At 37.2% G+C, this 19,303-nt stretch overlaps 1 protein-coding gene and 1 pseudogene across 3 annotated transcripts in view; one reads left to right on the top strand and one right to left on the bottom strand.

Annotated features, from left to right (window-relative positions):
* Window positions 1–3,774, top strand: part of ZMYM2 (zinc finger MYM-type containing 2) — a 131,082-nt gene extending 127,308 nt beyond the window's left edge. For all 3 annotated transcript variants that reach the window (XM_028532748.2, XM_036018390.1, XM_028532749.2), the window contains one exon: window positions 1,141–3,774. In XM_028532748.2, the coding sequence (XP_028388549.1) occupies window positions 1,141–1,333 (193 nt within the window). In that variant the 3' untranslated portion in view covers window positions 1,334–3,774. The remainder of the gene's footprint in view (window positions 1–1,140) is intronic.
* A 4,126-nt stretch (window positions 3,775–7,900) lies between these two features.
* Window positions 7,901–10,100, bottom strand: LOC114514027 (annotated as a pseudogene).
* Window positions 10,101–19,303: the final 9,203 nt, after the last annotated feature.

The raw sequence follows: 19,303 nt of genomic DNA, 5'->3' as shown, positions 1-19,303 counted from the left end.
GCCAGGGACACAAATCTTTTTTGTTAAGGGTCAGGTAGTAAATATATTAGGCTTTTTTTGATTATAGAATCTTTATTGCAGTTTGTCAATTCTGCTTTTATGGCCCAAAAGCAGCCATATGCTATTATTATATATAAAGAACAGTCATGACTGTGACCATAAAACTTTGCACAAACAAGTGACAGGTTATAATTGTTATGCCATGGAGAAAAGGTAAGTTAAAAGGTAGGATAGATAACTGCAAAGGAAATTTAAGTACTTACATTTAAGAACAAGTTGCCCTTTAAGAAGGTCTGAAAGATCAGAGCGTTCTGAAAGCACTGCACTTTTCAGCTAATATCGCTGCTTTTTTCCCCAATCTGATACCAACAGACGTTTAAAAAAAAATTTAAGTGAAATATTTAGAGACCATAAATTATTTTATACTTGTCCGTTATTTTAAATATGCATGCACTCTCTGCTTTTCAAAAGGTTAGCATGAACTCAGTGTATTTTCTAATAGTCAGTTTTATAAATTTTTATTAGGTCCCCAAGTTAGCTAGCTCTCAAGAACCCATAAAAATGGTCCTGTCAGTTATAGGATGATGGTAATATTTCTGATGATGGTTTTGGGGTGCCCCTATTTGGCTGCAACAGAATCAAGATCTCCCAGTGGTGGTAACTATTTGGTAGAAATCACTATCTCAGTACCATCTTGTTGGTATTTTAAAAATTAAGCTTTGTTGTGTAGTGTTGTGAAGTATTTTTATTTTATGTGCTACTATATTTCATCAATTCTAAGATACTTCATATTTTATCATCTCTGAAACTGGGATGCATGTTATTGATGTGTCTTAAAATTGTTGTCACTGTTTTACTTTAGTGGAAACATCAAAGTAATATTTTAATTATTTCAAATAATGGTGTCTTGGATTTGGTGAAAAACATAAGTTAAATTATGATGGGAAAATAATCTTTTCTCAGAGAAATTAACTTTGAAAATTTCTGAATGATAGAATATTTAATGTAGGTAAGGAGGTGTGTATGGTCTGACTATATAATGTGGTTAGTGGTCATAGAAGAATTCCTGAAATAAAAACAGAAAGTTGTGGTGAATTTTGTATATACACTGTAAAATTGACTTTCTCCTTTCTCCCAAAGTCCACAGAATCTTAATCAGAGAATGGATGTTTTTTATTTGCAACCAGAATGCTCTAGTTCCACAGATAGCCCTGTCTGGTACACATCTACTTCATTGGACCGAAACACCTTGGAAAATATGCTTGTACGGGTTCTTTTAGTAAAAGACATTTATGATAAAGACTATTATGAACTGGATGAAGACACAGACTAAAAAGGAACGTTTCAGAAGCAGTCGGGATAAAACAGCATTAGATAGTTATGCTGCTAGATCTTCATTATGGAAAACATTTCAAGTTTACTTCTTCTGTTTTAAGTTTTGTAGCAGTGTACCCACACTGGGTATTACCATGTAAATAATCTGTGAGTGAAAGTTGCCATTATTCTATGTAGTGGTTTTAGGATACTTAACAAAGACATTTAAATTTTTTTTATTATTTATTTGATTAGATATGTTTGTAACTTTTTACATTACAAAATATGAATGAGAATGTGCCATGTATAATTTTTTTTCTTGTAGTAAGAAACATACATATTGCACAATTCTACTGTTGAAACGCTTCCTTGAAAGGGGGCCCTTTTACTGGGTTTTTGACCACATGGTTGTGTATGGATAGCACTACTAAAAGTTTAGAACTTGCAGTGTCTTTCAGAATTTTAAAAATAAACTATAAACTAATAGGCTGGGTTTTTTTGGGGGGGGGGAGTTTTGTTTGTTTTGTTTTATGTTTTAGTTACTGAAGCCTTACAAGGTTATGGGGAGAGAGAGAGAGAGAGAGAGGGAAAGAGAGAGGCCATCTTCTGTACCAAAAATAGACGAGAGAATGCTGTCAATATTGGTGTACTGTAATGTGAATCTATACTGGTGAAAACAACTTTTGTTCTCCTTATTAAAACCTTATGTCCTTTTCTTATTTGTGGCTTTCTGCATCACTCCAATCAGTTATTTAAATGTATATGTATATATGTGTGTGTATGAAGAATGGTATTGAAAACATGATCATGAAGACATTTTTTTTGTAAAAACATCTGATACGTCTGATGAAAGTATAAAATTCTGTTTTCTTTTTTATGCCAACTGTTACGTACCCAAAGTCTTTTACAGAAGGTTGCCCCCCCCCCCCACACACACACACCACACACACACACACACACACTCACTCTTTGAAGGATATAGATCATATTACAATACCTGCCTGGTGCTCCATAACTTTCCCAATATTATTAGAATTCTTGTGCCTGCCCTCAAATATGATTGATGTGTACATTGTATAAAATTATTTTTAGAAATGCCACTCCTGAAATAGAAAGTCAGGCTAGTTTTAAAAGATAGTATCATGTGTTACCATGAAGATTTACCAGTGTAGGGATTCTGATGTTTCCGATTATTAGCGGATGAAGTTTAACTCAAAGGAAATCGCCTTTGTTCTTAGATTTTTTGGCTTTTAAATTTTAATTACTTCTTATAGAAGATTGCATTAAAAAACGTTGTGCTTCTGCCTAGCAGTGTATCTATCCCTTTAGGCCTTTTCTTTTAGTGCTAGCTACAGACCGTTATAAAGAAACCCTTTGGCCGACTTCATATGGCACATGTGTGGTCATGTTTTCTTGTTTCTGGTTCCTCAGTCGCCACGGTGACATTACCTTTCTGAAATTGCCAGGGGTGGGGCAGTTGGGTTCTTTCCCACAGTGGGTAGGCCGTGTTGCACATTCCTTAGATACTGCTCTCTTCTTCAGGATAAACATTAGTATTCAGAAGAATTTTCTTAGTCATGATTGGGAAAATTTCACAAGTGTAATCAATATATATTTAAGCAATAATACCAAAAATATTTTTGGCATAAAATTACTTTAAATGTTCTAACTTTTTTTGTAAGTTTGAATAGTGTTTCTCTCCTTTAATTTTATATTGTCGATTTGATAATCACACAGTAACAAATCTCATAATACTTTACAAAAATAGATTGCTCATTGTCTATTTAATGAAGAAAAGTAGGTAGCATATTTAAAATATATAATACAAGTTTCTTCATACCTACCTTTTCCCAGAACTGTTTCCTTTCCCAGAACTACTTTCCCAGAATTTTTCCTATAAATGAATCTTGTTGATAGGAGGGTGGTTGATCCTGTCTTTTCCTCTTGAAAGTGGTGCTGTAGTCCATCAGAGCAATAAACTTTTTCCCAAATGTCACTTAATTTGTATTTTACCAAATACCACACATTTCTGCCATGCTCCTACTATACTAAGCACCTTATCTTGCTATTTACATTTCCTTTATTGTACAGTTTAGCTTTTCTAAACAGAAATGTCTACATAATTTTGACCTTGTCATGATTGAAGATTTAGAGTTCCTGTGTTTGTCTTGATTACAGTCCAAGGATTGAGTAACTTGACTCTCAGGTGGAAAGAAAAAAAATTACTATTTAATGAGAATTGTTTGTTCTGTGAAGCTTCTCTCACCTAGAATACATTTCATTGGTTTCTGGATCTTCCTACTGTGTGCAGTCACAACTGACTGCAGAGCAAAAGATCACAGTTTCTTTTTGCTTCTTAGCGATATCAGATTACAGCATCTTGTAAATATAACTTTATTGCCTTTAGATGCCTATTGGAGATGCTCTATTTTTCTGTTCTGAAGATTTTGCCACTTAAAATGAACTGATGAAAAAGTTTTTATACCTATGGAGAAAAGTGAATTTTGCATGCAAATTGAATCTTCATTAACACATTTTTTTTTTGGCTTTTGACTGTATTAGGTAATATATTAATGGAATTTCCTAGACAAGAAGTTTTTCTTGGGGGGTTGCCAAGAATACATTTTGTTTAGATAGTAGTTTATGTTTTTTTATTACACAGGGTGTTACCAGTGTGTTAAAATATATTCATATAGGAAGAGGATGTATATTGTACTATCCATTCAAACTTTGGTCACTTTTTCTCATGGAATTTCCCTTTGTCCTGGCCTTTTATAATTTGGTAATGAGGTGTAACTTGTTTATGCATAATATTAAGTATGACAGTTATGAAGTCATAAAATTACAAAATTTTGGTTTGTTCTACTACTATAATGTGGGTCCATTTAATCTGATCTTAAATAACTTGCAGTCTTAAATCACTATAAAAATTTATACTTTATTTTGCCAGTTATTTCCAAAATGTATTGTTATACCTAATGTCACTTATGTTCTACGTTAACATTCACTGTAGGATAATTTTCTTGTTCCCTTCAAACAAAAGTCATGAAAGTGTACATGAAAAATATTTTTAAAGAATAAATTTCTCTAACTAAATTACACTATTTTTGGGTTTTACCCCTTAGTCATATTTAGACTAGTTCTTTGAATTTCAGTTAGTTAAATTTTGATGTTGTCTTAGGAATAGATTATTTTTAATGTGTTTTCCAACATTAAGTACTTTTTTGTTCCTGGGTATATCATACTAGAAAATGATACTACTAACAAAATGTTATGAATTTAGAAGTTGGTGTTCAGAACAGCCTAACTGCATCAGTCTGTATGTAAGAGTATAAACACCTAGAGTGGTGCCTCCTTGTGCTTCTTTCTTTACTTAGAAGCTAGATATAGGAGGGATGCTCCAAATTAGTCACTGTGGTCCCCTGCCTTACAACAAACTGGATTAGAGAATGTTGTTCCTGAAACCTGGGCAGTTTAAACAAATGCACGAATATAGGCCTTTTGAGAAAAATGAACCAAAGAGAAGCTAAGATTTAATCTTTAAGAACAGAACCAAAGAGAGGGCCACAGACTATGTGGGTCCACCATGGGAGGTCACATTGAGTGAGGACAGGTATAAATCCTAACAGCAGATTTTCTGTTACAGTGCAGTGAAAAGAGCAGTTAGCTCTTTCTGGAGCATTAGACTAGGTGCTTTATCCTATTAGGACTTCAGTTTCTTTATCTGTGAAATGAAGGCATTGCCTTGATTTCTGATTCTCAAGTTTCAAATTAAGCATGGTTGGTATTGTACTTAGAGATTTAGTAGTGTATTTTACAGATTTATGTTGAATCCTTATGGTTTATTTATAAATACATTTTTCTGGAGAGGGGGAATATCTTTCCTAAAACAGTCTTAATAGTTTACAAGTGCTATTCAGATAGCTCCTAAGAAGTAAGCTCTTGCAAATTTATTAAACCAAAACTTAACAAATTTTCGTTATATATTTAAACAGACATTCTGTTCTAAAGCATATGTTATGGGCAGTAAACAAGATGTACACTGTTATTTGAACATACAAAAAATATATTCATGATCATTTACAGAAGGGAGGATTTTGAACACTCAGAAATACCCTAAAAGGCTCTTGTGGGCTAGAGTAGGTTCATACATTTACTACCATCTGTGATTATATAAAACAAGATTCCTGTAATCTTGCTTACACTGCTGCTTTCAGCTCTGTTAAAAATGGTCAGTGGAGCAATTTCTGATTATTTTAAAGCTTCTATTTTGATGGTATCAGTCCTCCTGTCACTTTCAGACCAACTCCAGATAAGAGTAGTTAAAAATAGCACCCAAAGGGATTAAAGATAATTAACTTAATCAAGTTGAGGTACTTCAACTTCTAGGTTATGTTACGTGGATGGAACATACATGGTCCAATATATTTTTTAAAAACCCACTGAGGATTTTTTTCCATAGCAATTGCTTTTGAAAATAGAATCTCAAATGTTTTAAATCATGAGTATGGTGTTTTAAATCCTTACAAGCAAGGTTAAATCTTCACGTATTTACATATTTGTAGTTCTGAACTGATGTCAGGAGATGGCAGTAGTACACAACACAATTGCTTTTTTCTTGGTTTATGCTCTTATAAGTATACTATAATTATCAGAAACCCTTGAGAGTTTTAGAATTCAAAATTTTCCCTGTTTTAAAAATAAATTTCATAATACCCTCAATGGGGCCTGGGACAGCACCCCATAGTCAAATCGTTCCTATAGCAGTAAATCAGGTATTAGTAACTGAGGTAAACTGTATGGCTATAGGTCAGTTTTTGTTGCAAACAGGGAAAACTAGATTTTCAGACTTTTTTGAATCTCAAAATTGCTGATAAGGAATTGCAGACCTGTAATTGATTGGGGGGGGGGGCACACACCAAACAACTAATGTCAAATCTAGTATTTTCCTTTTAATAAAACACCTGTTTTTTCTCTCATTGCTTAGTTTTGGTAGGGGTAACTCAAGGCTTTCTGTAAAATTTATATATTTGAAAGAAAAATTCAAGAAATACTTAGAACAGGCATTTAAATGGCAGGTCTAAAAACATTATTGAAATCTGAAACTTACAACTGCTTTCCATTTTATCTCTATTAGCATAATTATTCTATGTGAATACCATAACACATTTATGACTAGCTGCAGTCATGTCATGGAGATGAGACTGGAAAAGTCATCATTTGGCTGCCTGTCACTTACCAGAACCAATCAGCAGAGACAAGGGTAGAATCGTTATTGGGTGCTTTATGGCCTGTGATCTGAGAAGAGGGTGGTTTATGTACCTTAAAAAACCATCTTCACATTTCATCTCAAGCTGACCTTTTTATAAGGAGAAGAAAGTATAGGTAAGAGGTTTGGGGAAAAGGTTAATTGGGTAAGAGTTGTAGTGCAGCCGTGATACCACCCCCACCCACTTGCAAACCCAATCCCCTTGGGCACAAACGTTGAGTTGCTTGGACCTCCTGGAGTCGTGCATTCCAGTTCTGGAATAATGGCTTTCCACATGCATTAATCATGTAAGCCTATCAACTAAGGCTAAAATCTCCAACTCTTGAGTTCCTTTATCAGAGCCAGTCATTTACTCATTTAACAAACCAGTGAATGATTCCTCCAGGCACATTAAGCCAGGTGCTGGTTACATAAGAGGATCAATGGTGCAGTCCTTATTACAAACAATCTTTTGGGGAGATGGGACCTCAGAGTAGGGTAGAGCCTTGTTGCACACAGTCACTTGCATAATAAAGAAACCAATACTCAAGTCCAACAATTTATCAAGGTCCACTTGTGAGCCCAACTCTTAACTCCACTGCAGTGCAGGTTATTATGCTGATCTGCCTCCCATTCTGGGGTATCAACATAAGAAACATCCAAACTTCTCAGAATTGTTTAGGTTATTTGAGCCAAACTGGTGACAACTGCCTGGAAGCAAAACCTCAATGGATTGAGGAAATGCTCTGGAAAAGGGCAGTTTTGTACCCTATTTTACACACTGCAATCAAAAGAAGGGGTGTAAGGGCATTGCATATAATCCATTGGTGATGAATTAGGGAGGCAGAAGAAAGCAAAGTGGGGAAACCTCTGGAATTGGATAAAAACGTGGGTGGGTACAGGATAGTTAACAGATAGAATAGTTAACAGGGTAGTAATAATGACAGGGATTTGTCTCTTCTAAAGACTGACTTGTCGGGGGAGCCTAGCCTAGGGACATGACTGTATGCCATTAAATTGCCTTTTAAAACCGTACTTGCAGGCCATTCTATGTGGTTGGTTAGGTCACTTGAGTTTGTAAGGCTGCCAATGCAGGCCTCCCCTGAACTTGTCAGGTTTAGTATGTGGCCTTTTGTCTACATGTCCCTCTTTTGGTCCTAAGTCATTCCAAAGGATGCATCGATGACCAACCTTTTGGTGGATAACATGGTCCCTTGGTGCTGCAAAGTCATACTCCTAAGAAGTGTCAATGTGAACATTTGTCTTGCTGAAGGATGGACCATTGGGGTTGGGGAAGGACCGTAACCTTGGGTGAAAATCTAGGCCAAACATTTTTTTCTCTAAGGTGAAAGGTAAATAGGAGGCAATTAGCTCCTATGGGCCTTTATTAAGAAAAACATCATTTCTAACCTACCATCTATCACAATCCGGGTTTTGTTTCCTACCTCACTTTTCTATATTTTGCATTTAGTATAACATTCACTTACAGTTGGAGGGCACGCCATACATCTTTTCAGTTTCCATAATCTGACCACAAGATTACTTTCTATGTTCTATGGCCCATTTACTTCCCATTGAAAACACTCATGTACTATTATTTATTTGGTTTCTGATAGTTGTGCAATTGAAAGCTGTAACCTTAAGGTTTAATCAGGGCCAAAAGTTGTAAGAACACAATGCTTTCAATTACAATTATCGTCTAAAAAATTCCAGAGGCCCCAAGGACAATAAGAGTTTTATAAGTAAGTTTTCTGTGTTCCAGCTGCAGTTACAGATGGCCATGTTTTTATAGTTATTTCCATTTCTATCAGCATAGTTAGTAGTTTTTGTTAAGTTAGAGGGTAAGCACATTCAGGACAAACTATTTTCTTATAACTTCTAAACATCTTCCTTTTGCAATTTTTAAATTTAAAAATTCCATAATTTTTTATTCCTGGTACCAATACCACAGTTCACAGGGCAATATACCTGATGTAATGAAAAAGACAAAGCTACAACAGATAAAAAACGTCAGGAATGTACATCTATTTGACACTACATGGCATGAATATCTGCACTGTTTGCAAACTGGCTGGGACAGTCCTGAACAAGAAGGGTTTCCTGTTCAAGCTGCAGTAACTTTTCTGACTATGGGTGACCATTCCTTCTGTGGCAGAATTTTACAATTCCTCTAATGCATTTGGGACCACTGTCTCAAAGTAACCTGTAGCTTTACTGACAACAACTCACTCTCCTGCTAAGAACTGTAGCCCTTTTCTGCTGAGTTTTTAGACTCTTCTGCCATATCCACCACTTCCACCACCAGATCCATAGCCACCACCATAGGAGCTGCCTGAGCGTCTTCCACCAAAACTGCCCCCCTTATGGGTCCATAATTTTTCTGCTGTTGTCCACTGTAATTTCCAAAGTCTTAGTTGCCAACAAAATCTGCCCCCTTGGTTGTAACCATCATATCCACCATGACCATATCCACTGCTACCTTGGTTTCCATATCCTGGTCCACCACCACCATAGCCTCCCCCACTACTATAATTAGGACCAATGCCATAGTTGCCATCATCACCTCCAAATTCATTATATCCAGCATCATTTCTTCCATAACTACTTCTGCTGCCACATCCATCATAGCCCCCTCTTTCACCAAAGTTTCCACCATGGCCAAAGTTTCCTCCACAACCCATGAAGTTGCCAGGTCCACCTCCACGGCCTCTTTGTGAACCATAGACTGCATTTATTGTTTAGAAAGGGCAGTTTTCGCTTCACAGTTATGCTCATTAGCAGTGTGGTATTTCTGAACGACAATTTTATCAACTACCATGATCGTCAAAAGTTACAAAAGCAAGTCCTCTTTTTTTCCCCACTCAGCCTATCTTCCACAACTTCTATGGTTTCAGCTTTGCCATACTTTTCAAAGTCATCTCTCAAATTATATTCTTCCGTATCTTCTTTAATACCACCAACAGAAATTTCCTTCACTGTTAGATGGTCATCAGGCTTGAATGAATCCTCTGTAGAAACAGCTTTCTTTGATTCCACCATATGCCAGTCAACTTTGTGTGGTTGAGCACACATTGCTGCATCCCTCTCTTCAACACAGAAATAAGTCACAAAACCAAAGCCCTGGGAATGTTTTGTTTGGGGGTCTCATCACCACATAATCTGTGAGCATCCCCCATTTCTCAAAATGTTCTCTTAAACTATATCATCTGTAAGTTTCAAAGCTCAAACCACCAATAAGCAGTTTTCTCAACTGCTCTGGTTCCTTTGGGTCATAGCTCTCCATTTTGAGACCGGAGTTGCCTCTCCTAACTAGATTTCAATCCATTTCTTCTAAATTCAAAACATCATAAAAACAGTATTAATGATAATATAAAGGTTTTCTTATATACCCTCATCAATTAACAGTTGGGGTGTATACACAAAGCTTGGGAAAAGTTGATAAAGAATAAGTAAATGTTAGATAAAGACAAGGAAAGTTCAGTATTCATTTGTAGGTATACAGGCCTTGTCAATGTTTTGGGATAGCTGTCTCTGGGGTCTATGGCTTCTCATTCCCTGGAAACCTTTGATCTCCGCTGTAGGTGGAGGCAAGTATCAGAGATAAGAGCAGATGGCTGTTTGTGGTTAGGCACCTGATAATATTCTTCTAACAATCTTGGAGAGTGAGCCTTTGAATTAATGTCTTTTCCAATGGAACAAATCAGGTTGTAAGTTGTGGGCTTTTAATCTTCGCCTCTTGGGAGCACACTGAAATGTTACTAATTTATTGGTTTTTATAAGATGGTTAATGAGCCCTTGATAATAATGTAGAATGTCTCCTTTTAGTAAAGTTGATTCATATGTCCCTTCATCTAGATTCATAAGGTGTCTAGTGACTATGTTTACCATAGATCTCAGGTTGATGATCACTATAAAAAGAGGTTTTGGACAAAGATTAAAAGCTTCTGAAAATTTATCTTAAGTTTTAATTGTACCATTTGTCTATTCAATCTAGAGAACTAGGGGTGGTAGGCACAGTGAAAATACTGGAGAATAGGCTAAATACTACAAATGGGTTGCATTCTTTGTCTAGTAAAATGAGTCTCATGGTCATTAACTCAGAGGGAATTCCCTAACTGGGAATTAATTAATTATACATATATTTTAAAATAATTTACCTGTCATTAAAGCTGTTGCTCTCCTGCAAGGGAGTGCCTCAACCCACACAAAATAATAACTAGTACATTTTTTGTATTGAGATAGTGGCACTTGGATAAAATCCAATTACCATACCTCAAATGGATCTAAAAGAAGTGGGAAATGTCCTTGGGACCCATGGAATGATTTCTCAGGGTTATATTTGTTCACATAGAACACCTGCTATACACTTAATGAACAGTAGTATTGTTTACTCCATGAAAGCATCTTTTAGAACGCTAATGTTTTAGCCTCATGTACATGTTAAAGTACAACTAATTAAGTCCCTATAGTTAAAATTGGTTTATGACTGGGTCCAAGCCATATCTGTTTGCCTGGGACAAAGTCTCCCCCTTTTGTTGCGATATTCTCTTTTCCTCTTCATCCATTCATTGGAACAATGAAAGAGTCTTTTATTGATCTAATTCAATAAAAGCAAGGAAGCAAGGAGCATTCTCAGGTCTGGAAAATTTGGCTGTTTAATGTTGCCTGTCTGGCTGCATCATCAACTAAATAATTTCCTTTTGCTTCCATGGTGGCAGCTTTAGAAAGCCCTGGAATTTTGATAATTGCCAATTTTTTCAATTTTTGGGTGACATCTCATAATATAGCAACCTACTACCTATTCTGTATGGGCAGCCCTGAGAAAATTGAGAAGCCTCACCACTTCAACAACATTCTGAAGTTGTGAGCTACTCCAAAGGCATAGCTATTATCATTGTAAATGTTGGCAATTTGATCTTTGGCTAATTGACAAGTCTGAGTTAGAAAAATTAGGCTTGTTGGGCAGATCTTATTCAGGTAAATAAAAACTTCAGTTATGTCTACTATGGAAGTTACTGCATATTCAGCTTGGTAACGTTCCTGTTTATCAAAAAAGATCCATCTGTAAACCAAACTAAGCATTGTCAAAGAGTTTCCCATAAACCATTCCTAGGAACCAGAAGGTGGTCAGTATGCAAAATGCAGTCATGGATGTCTTTATCGTGTAAAGAAAGTATTATAGTTGCTGGGTTAAGACTGTTATATCAAAATCAAGTTAAATTAGGTGCAGAAGGAAAGAGCCAGTAGACTGACAGAAGTGTTGAATGTGTTAAGAATTCAGTGGTGAGCCAAAGGAATAAGGGTCACAAAAAAAGGAGAGCCTGTAACTATCTGTTTGCTTATACAACATGTCTGTAGCAGAGATAACTGTCATGCAGGGAATGAGCTGACTATATAATAATCTGTAGGTCTATGGTGATCATTATTTGAGCTTAAACTTCTGAAAATATTTTATTTTGATGTATAAATGTTAGAAAGTTTATAACTAAGGTGTCCCAGAGTGGAAGCTTTAGATAATTCTTTAGAGATTTTATAGTTTGTTATCCTTCTCCTGAATTGGATCAGGTCAATTTGATTTTAATAAGACATACAGAGTCTGGGCCATAAATAAAAGTTTGGAATCCAATTGCAACAATATCCAGTTAAACCATGAATCCTCTAAGCTGTGTTCTTGTTTTAGGAAGAGGAAAGGATAGCATTCCTCTGAATTTGTCAGGGTTAATTAGTAGCCCATCTTCAGATATTAGGTAACTAAAGTAATTTTTACCTGGTTAGACAGAAGCAGAACTTGTCCTTTGATGCCCCGTGTCCCATCATCTCACTAACTGCACTTCTGAATGTCACCCGTGACCTCCATGTTGTTAACCCAGGCGTCAGTTCTTTTATTTATGTATTTACCTATTTATTTATCTCTTTATTTTTAGAGAGATGGGAAGGAGGAAGAAAGAGAAGGAGAGAAACATCGATCAGTTGAGAAACATTGATGTGTGAGAGACACATCAATCGGTTGCCTCTCACCCGCCCCCAACTGGGGACCTGGCCCCTCAACTTGGGCATGTGCCCTGACCAGGAGTTGAACCAGGGACCCTTTGGTTCACAGGTTGGCACTCAATCCACTGAACCATACCAGCCAGGGCAAGTGGTCAATTCTTAGTTATCACCTCACTTAGCCTATCAGCAGCATTTAACTGCAGATTACTTCATCCATTTTGAAGTGCTTTTTAAACTTAATTTCTAGTATTCTACATTTCCCCGATTTTTCTTCTATTTCATATAGCTTCTCTTTTTTGTGGGTTTTTTTGTTTTTTTGTTTTTTTTCGCTATTATTTTACTTTCAGACCTCTTGAGGTGCCAGAGCTCAATTCTTAAGCCTCTTCTGCCTGACTTAGTCCTTTAGGTTTTTCTTGCACTCTCATTGACTCTCAGTGCCATTGATACACTGAAAACTCCATTGCATGTGTGGAATATGTCTCCAATCTGGGGAATTAATGAATGACTATCTTGTGCTTTAACTGTATTATCTCAGTACAACTACCCTCTAAGCCAGGGGTCAAAAAAATTTGGTAAAAGGCCAGATAGTGATCATTTAGGCTTTAAGATTTTGTTGCATGTTTTTCTTTGAGGGTTTTCTTTTTTGTTTTGTTTTTGCAGTCTTTAAAAATGTAAAAGCTATTCGTAGTTTATAGATCATACAAAAAGAGGATGTGGGCCACATTTGGCCTGTGAGTTGTCATGTGTTGAACCTTGCTATAAACTATTACAGGGTATTTATATTATCCTCATTTTATAGATGGAGAAACAGGTACAAAGAGGCTAAATAACTAGTGCATGGTCACCAGCTATTATGTGATGAAACTAGGGTCCCAATAGGCATCTGGACTCCAGAAACTTCTTAATAACTGCATGATAGTGTCTAGAAAGTTAAACGTGTCTGCAAAGAGATAAACTAACAAAAAGCTAGTGATTTATGCCCAGAACCTCCAAAAGTCTCAGAAGTTGGCATCACTAGATACTGTGAAAATAGGGTATAGTGGATTGTTTAAAAGTCCGTATATGAAAAAAGCCATTCCCACACCCATAGGAATCTTGAGGCTTAGGCAAGGCTGAGACAGAGAGGCCTAAGAATCAGATACTGCAAATGATGGAGGCAGGAAGGAAAGGCTGTTCTGTAAACAGGAGGATGGAAAGAGAGCCCTGATCCTTGGATTCCAAGATGCTTGAGGCTCTGCTTCTATACAGCCTGTCAGAAGACCTAAGGACACCTCTCTGGGGAAACAGATCAGTTAAGACCAAGGACACAGGTGCCTGCAGTTGCTAATGCCACCATCTGCACAGTGAACTTACACTGAACTTCAACAGTCAGGAAAACACTCATTCCACAGAATTTCCCTTCAGGTGCTTTCTCACTTTAGTAAGAGTGGAATAGACATTTCAGGAATGCTTTCAACATGAAAGGTGGAGATCAAAACAAAAGGGAAGGTGGAAGCAAAAGCTACAGTACAGGAAGCAAAAGAAAAAATACAAATGATGCTCAAAGAAAAATAGACATACTGGAAGCAATCAGTTTATGAAAAAGGAATATTAAACAAGAAAGATTGAAAAATAAAATACTCAGTAGAAAGACTGGATGCCAGGTTGAGAAAATGTGCATAAAGTCAAGCAAAAAGATGAAAAGGAGGAAAGTATGAGAAGGAAATTTGAGGTTCAATCTAGGAGGTCCAACATCCAACAACAATAAGTTTTAGAAAGAGCGGAGAAAGTGCAGGGCAGAGAAATGGCAGAAATATAATATGGGAAACTTCCAGAACTGGAGAACAGGGCTACCTGGATTGGAAAAGCACAGGTGCCCAGAGTAACTTAATTTAAAAAGGCTCAGACCAAGGCACACTTGTGAAATTGTGAAATTTCAAAAATCAGGATATGAGGGAAAGCTTCCAAAGGGTTCCATGGAGGACAAAAAAAAAAAAAAATCCAAAAACATCACCTAGAAAAGATGCAATCATCTGTCTTTTTAACAGCAATGCTGGAAGTGAGAAAAGAAAACAATGCCTTTAAAGTTTTGGGAGACATGGTCTCCAGTTTAGAATTCCAGGTGCATTCAAAGGATCAGGTAGAGTATGGACATTTTTAGATACGCAAATTCTCAGAAAGATTCCCTCTTAGATGCTTCCATTGAGAAGCTACGCTCCACCAAAAAGAGATTATAAATGAGGAGAGAGGAAGACATGGCTCTAGGAAATAGACATCCCAACCAGATGAGAGGCGACATGGGGAGGCAAGGGATTAGGACAGCTGTGTCCTTTACTGTAGTGCACAGTTTGTCATTGTTTTGCCCCTCAGCTCTGCACACACTCTTCTTTGTCCTGCTTTGTGGTTTCAGACCTAGACCCTAGAAACTTTTCCTTCATCCTTGTCACAAGGTCAAACCTTGACAGTGGAGGGTACAGGAGGACACTGGAGGAGGATGGGGCTTCTCTTGGTTTTCAGGCTTTGATTTTCTTGTTTTTCTAGCAAATCAGCCAGCAGATTCCAGCGCCCAGCTTCCTAGTAAGCGTCACTGGTGCCTCAGCTGTGGCTTTCTAGTCCAGCCTCAGCACGTCCTTGAAATTCTCTGACCCCTGGCATGCCACAGCCACACTCTCTTTGCCTTGGGAATGGGGGTCTTCCAAGTGAGCCCTTTGTGGGCACCCTTCTCCCATCCCAGACATAGTAACTTCTCTCTCTAGCTGATATTTCTGTATTCCTTAGAGTTATCTATCCCTTCTCTTTGTAGTCACTTTCTTAATTACTAGTTGGTAATTTTTTTCTGTTAAATTTTCTTGGTTTCCATTATTGGACCCAAAGACACACATAGTACCATAAACATTACATCAAATGCAGAATGGGTTTGTATTGGGACAATGGTAGAAGAGAGAAATCTCTGTGTGGATATACAAAGGTGTGTGCAGTAGGAGAGGTAGCTCTTCTATGGTGGGACTCGGTGCATTACATTAAAAATGTAAACAATCTGCCCTGGCTGGTGTAGCTCAGTGGATTGAGCGTGGGCTGCAAACCAGGCATCGCAGGCTCGATTCCCAGTCAGGGCACATGCCTAGGTTGCAGGCCATGGCCCCCAGCAACCGCACATTGATGTTTTTCCCTCTCTTTCTCTTTCTCTTTCTCTTTCTCTTTCTCTTTCTCTTTCTCTTTCTCTCACCCTTCCTTCTCTAAAAAAAAATAAATAAATAAAATCTTTAAAAAATGTAAACAATCCAATAAAATACACTACAAGAAAAGCATGTTTAGAAATATGGCTAGAATAACCAGAAGAAAGAGCTAAATGACATGACAAGGGAGCAACAGGACAGAATCCAGAGAGGCACAAGAGCCTGCTCATTTTTGTTACATGCCTATTAGTACTGCTTTAATTTAATTTAATTTTTTAAGAGTGTTGCTATTCTTTTGATTGTTGTTAAAGTACAATATTCTCCATTTTTTTCACTGTCACTTTTCCCTGACCAAACCACCCCCACCTCCCATCCTCGATCCTACCTGCCTTTGACTTGTCCACGGGTCCTTTATACATGTTCCTTGACAACACTTTCCCTTCTTTCCCCAGTACCCCCATCCCTCTGGTTACTGTCTGTTTGTTCTTTATTTTGGGTTATATTTTGCTTGCCTGTTTGTTTTCTTGATTAGGTTCCACTTATAGGTGAGATCATATGGTATTTGTCTTTCGCCTCCTGGCTTATTTCACTTAGCATAATGCTCTCCAGTTCCATCCATGCTGTTGCGAAGGGTAGGAGCTCCTTCTTTCTCTCTGCTGCATAGAATTCCATTGTGTAAATGTACCATAGTTTTTTAATTTACTCATTTACTGATGGGCACTTAGGTTGCTTCCAGCACTTGGCTGTTGTAAATTGTGCTGCTATGAACATTGGGGTGCATAGGTTCTTTTACATTGGTGTTTTAGGGTTCTTAGGGTAAAATCCCAGCAGTGGAATTGCTGGGTCAAAAGGCAGTTCCATTTTTAATTTTTTGAGGAAATGCCATACTGTTTTCCACAGTGGCTGCACCAGTCTGCATTCCCACCAACAATGTACTAAGGTTACCTTTTCTCCACAACCTTGTCAGCATTATTGTTTATTGGTATGTTTATGATGGCCATTCTTATTGATGTGAAGTGGTATCTCATTGTGGATTTAATTTGCATCTCTCTGTTGGCTAGTGATGCTGAGCATCCTTTCATATGTCTTTGGGCCCTCTGTATGTCCTCCTTGGAGAAGTGTCTGTTCAGGTCCTTTGCCAATTTTTAATTTTATTTATGTATTTATTTTAAAGATTGTATGTATTTATTTTTAGACAGAGGAGAGGGGAGGGAAAGAAACATCAGTGTGTGGTTGCCTCTCATGCTCCCCCAACTGGGGACCTGGCCTGCAACCCAGGCATGTTCCCTGACTGGGGATTGAACCAGCAACCCTTTGGTTCACAGGCTGGCACTCAATCCACTGAGCCAACCAGCTAGGACCTTTGCCCATTTTTTAATTGGATTGTTTGTCTTCCTGGTGTGGAGTCATGTGAGTTCTTTATATATATTGGAGATCAAACCAATATATGTAAAGATATATATATCTGATATATATATATATATATAATATATGTCTGGATATTATTGGCAAATATATTTTCCCATATGGTTGGTTCCCTTTTCATCTTGCTGATGTTTTCTATAGCTGTGAAGCAGCTTTTTAATCTGATGAGGTACCATTTGTTTATTGTTTCCTTTAAGTCCGTTGCTCTAGAGAACATATCGGTGAAAATATTGGCTGCGTGGAATATCTGAGATTTTCCTGCCTATGTCCTCCTCTAGGATTTTTATGGTGTTGTGACTTACATTTAAGTCTTTTATCCACCTTGAGTTTATTTTTGTGTATGGTGTAAGTTGGTCGTCAAATTTCATTTTTTTTTGCATATAGCTGTCCAGATCTCCCAACACCATTTGTTGAAGAGGCTATTTTTACTCCATTTTATGTTTCTGCCCCTTTTGTCAAATATTAATTGACCATAGAGACATGGGTTTATTTCTGGGCTCTCTATTCTGTTCCATTGACATATGTCTCTGTTCTTATATGAGTACCAGACTTTTTTTGATTATAGTGGCCTTGTAGTATAGTTTGATACCAGGTATCATGACCCCTCTTACTTACTTCTTTCTCAAAATTGCTGTGGATATTTGGGGTCATTTATGGTTCCATATACATTTTTGAAATGTTTGTTCTCTATCTGTGAAATATGTCATTATATTTTAATAGGGATTACATTGAATGTATAAATTGCTTTGTGCATTATGGGCATTTTCATGATGTTAATTCTTCAGATCCATTAACACAGTATATGCTTCTGAGGTGGGTCTCTTGTGGGCAGCATATGTGTGGGTCATATTTTCCAGTCCATTCAGGTATTCTGTGTCTTTTGATTGGAGCATTTAATTCATCTACATTTAAGTTTTTTTTTTTTAAAGATTTTTATTTATTTATTTTTAGAGAGGAAACGGGGGGAGACAGAGAGAGAAACATCAATGTGTGGTTGATGGGGGTCATGGCCTGCAACCCAGGCATATACCCTGACTGGGAATCAAACCTGCGACACTTTGGTTCGCAGCCCACGCTCAATCCACTTAGCTATGCCAGCCGGGGCCATTTAAGGTTATTATTGATAGGAACTTATTCATTGCCATTTTGCTCCCTTTATACCTGTGTTCTTCTCTGCCTCACTCTTTTTCTTCATCTTCTTAAATGAGTGCCTTTAGCATATTTTGCAGTGCTGGTCTGGTGGAGGTGTATTCTTTTAGCCTTATTTTGTCTGGGGAACTCCTTAGTTCATCTAACATTTTAATTGAGATCCTTTCTGGGTAGAGTAGTCTTAATTGCAGGCCTTTACTTTCCATTACTTGGAATAATTCTTGCCATTCCCTTCTGGCTTGTAGTGTTTCTATTGAGAAGTCAGCTGTTAGCCTTATCTAAGCTCTCTTATGTTACTTTTGTTTCTCCTTTTCTGCCTTTAGGATTCTCTCCTTGTCTGTGAATTTTGCCATTTTAATTATGATATGTCCTGGAATCCTTTGGGTTCCTCTTGATTGGTACCTTCTCTGCTTCCTGGACTTGTGTTACCTTTTTTTCCCTATAAAATTAGGGAAGTTATCTATCATTACTTATTCCAATAGGTTTTCTATCCTTTGCTTCTCTTCTTCTTTTTCTGGTATCCCTAGTATTCAGGTATTATTATGTTTCATGGTGTCCTGCTTTGTACTTAATCCCTCTTTGTACTTTTTGAGTTTTTTTTTTCCTTTTTCTTGCTCTTTCTGGGAATTTTTTTTACGTTTTCCTCCAGCTCGCTGTTTTGATCCTCTGCTTCATCCAACCCATTTATGAAATTTTCTACTGTGTTCTTTAATTCAGAAATTCTATTCTTCATTTCCTCTTGGCTCTTGTTGATTGTTTCTATTTCCTTTCTCATGCTAGTGTAGTTTGCAGTAAGTTCCTCATAGCTTCCCTGTATTTTTTGGTAATTCTCAGTGAACTCATTGAGCTTCCTTATAACCATTGTTTTGGACTCAGTGTCTGATACTTGTTTTGCCTCTATTTAATTTAGCACTCTTTCTGAGGATTCCTCCTTTCCTTTCAATCAGGGGTTGTTTCTTTGTCTTCCCATTATTCGTGAGACTCTTGTTTGTTTCTGCTTCTTAAAATGATCTGTTTTTAC

Source organism: Phyllostomus discolor, chromosome 2 (genome assembly GCF_004126475.2).
Source record: "Phyllostomus discolor isolate MPI-MPIP mPhyDis1 chromosome 2, mPhyDis1.pri.v3, whole genome shotgun sequence".
In the NCBI taxonomy this organism is placed as follows: domain Eukaryota; kingdom Metazoa; phylum Chordata; class Mammalia; order Chiroptera; family Phyllostomidae; genus Phyllostomus; species Phyllostomus discolor.
This window is presented reverse-complemented; position numbering and strand designations above follow the sequence as displayed.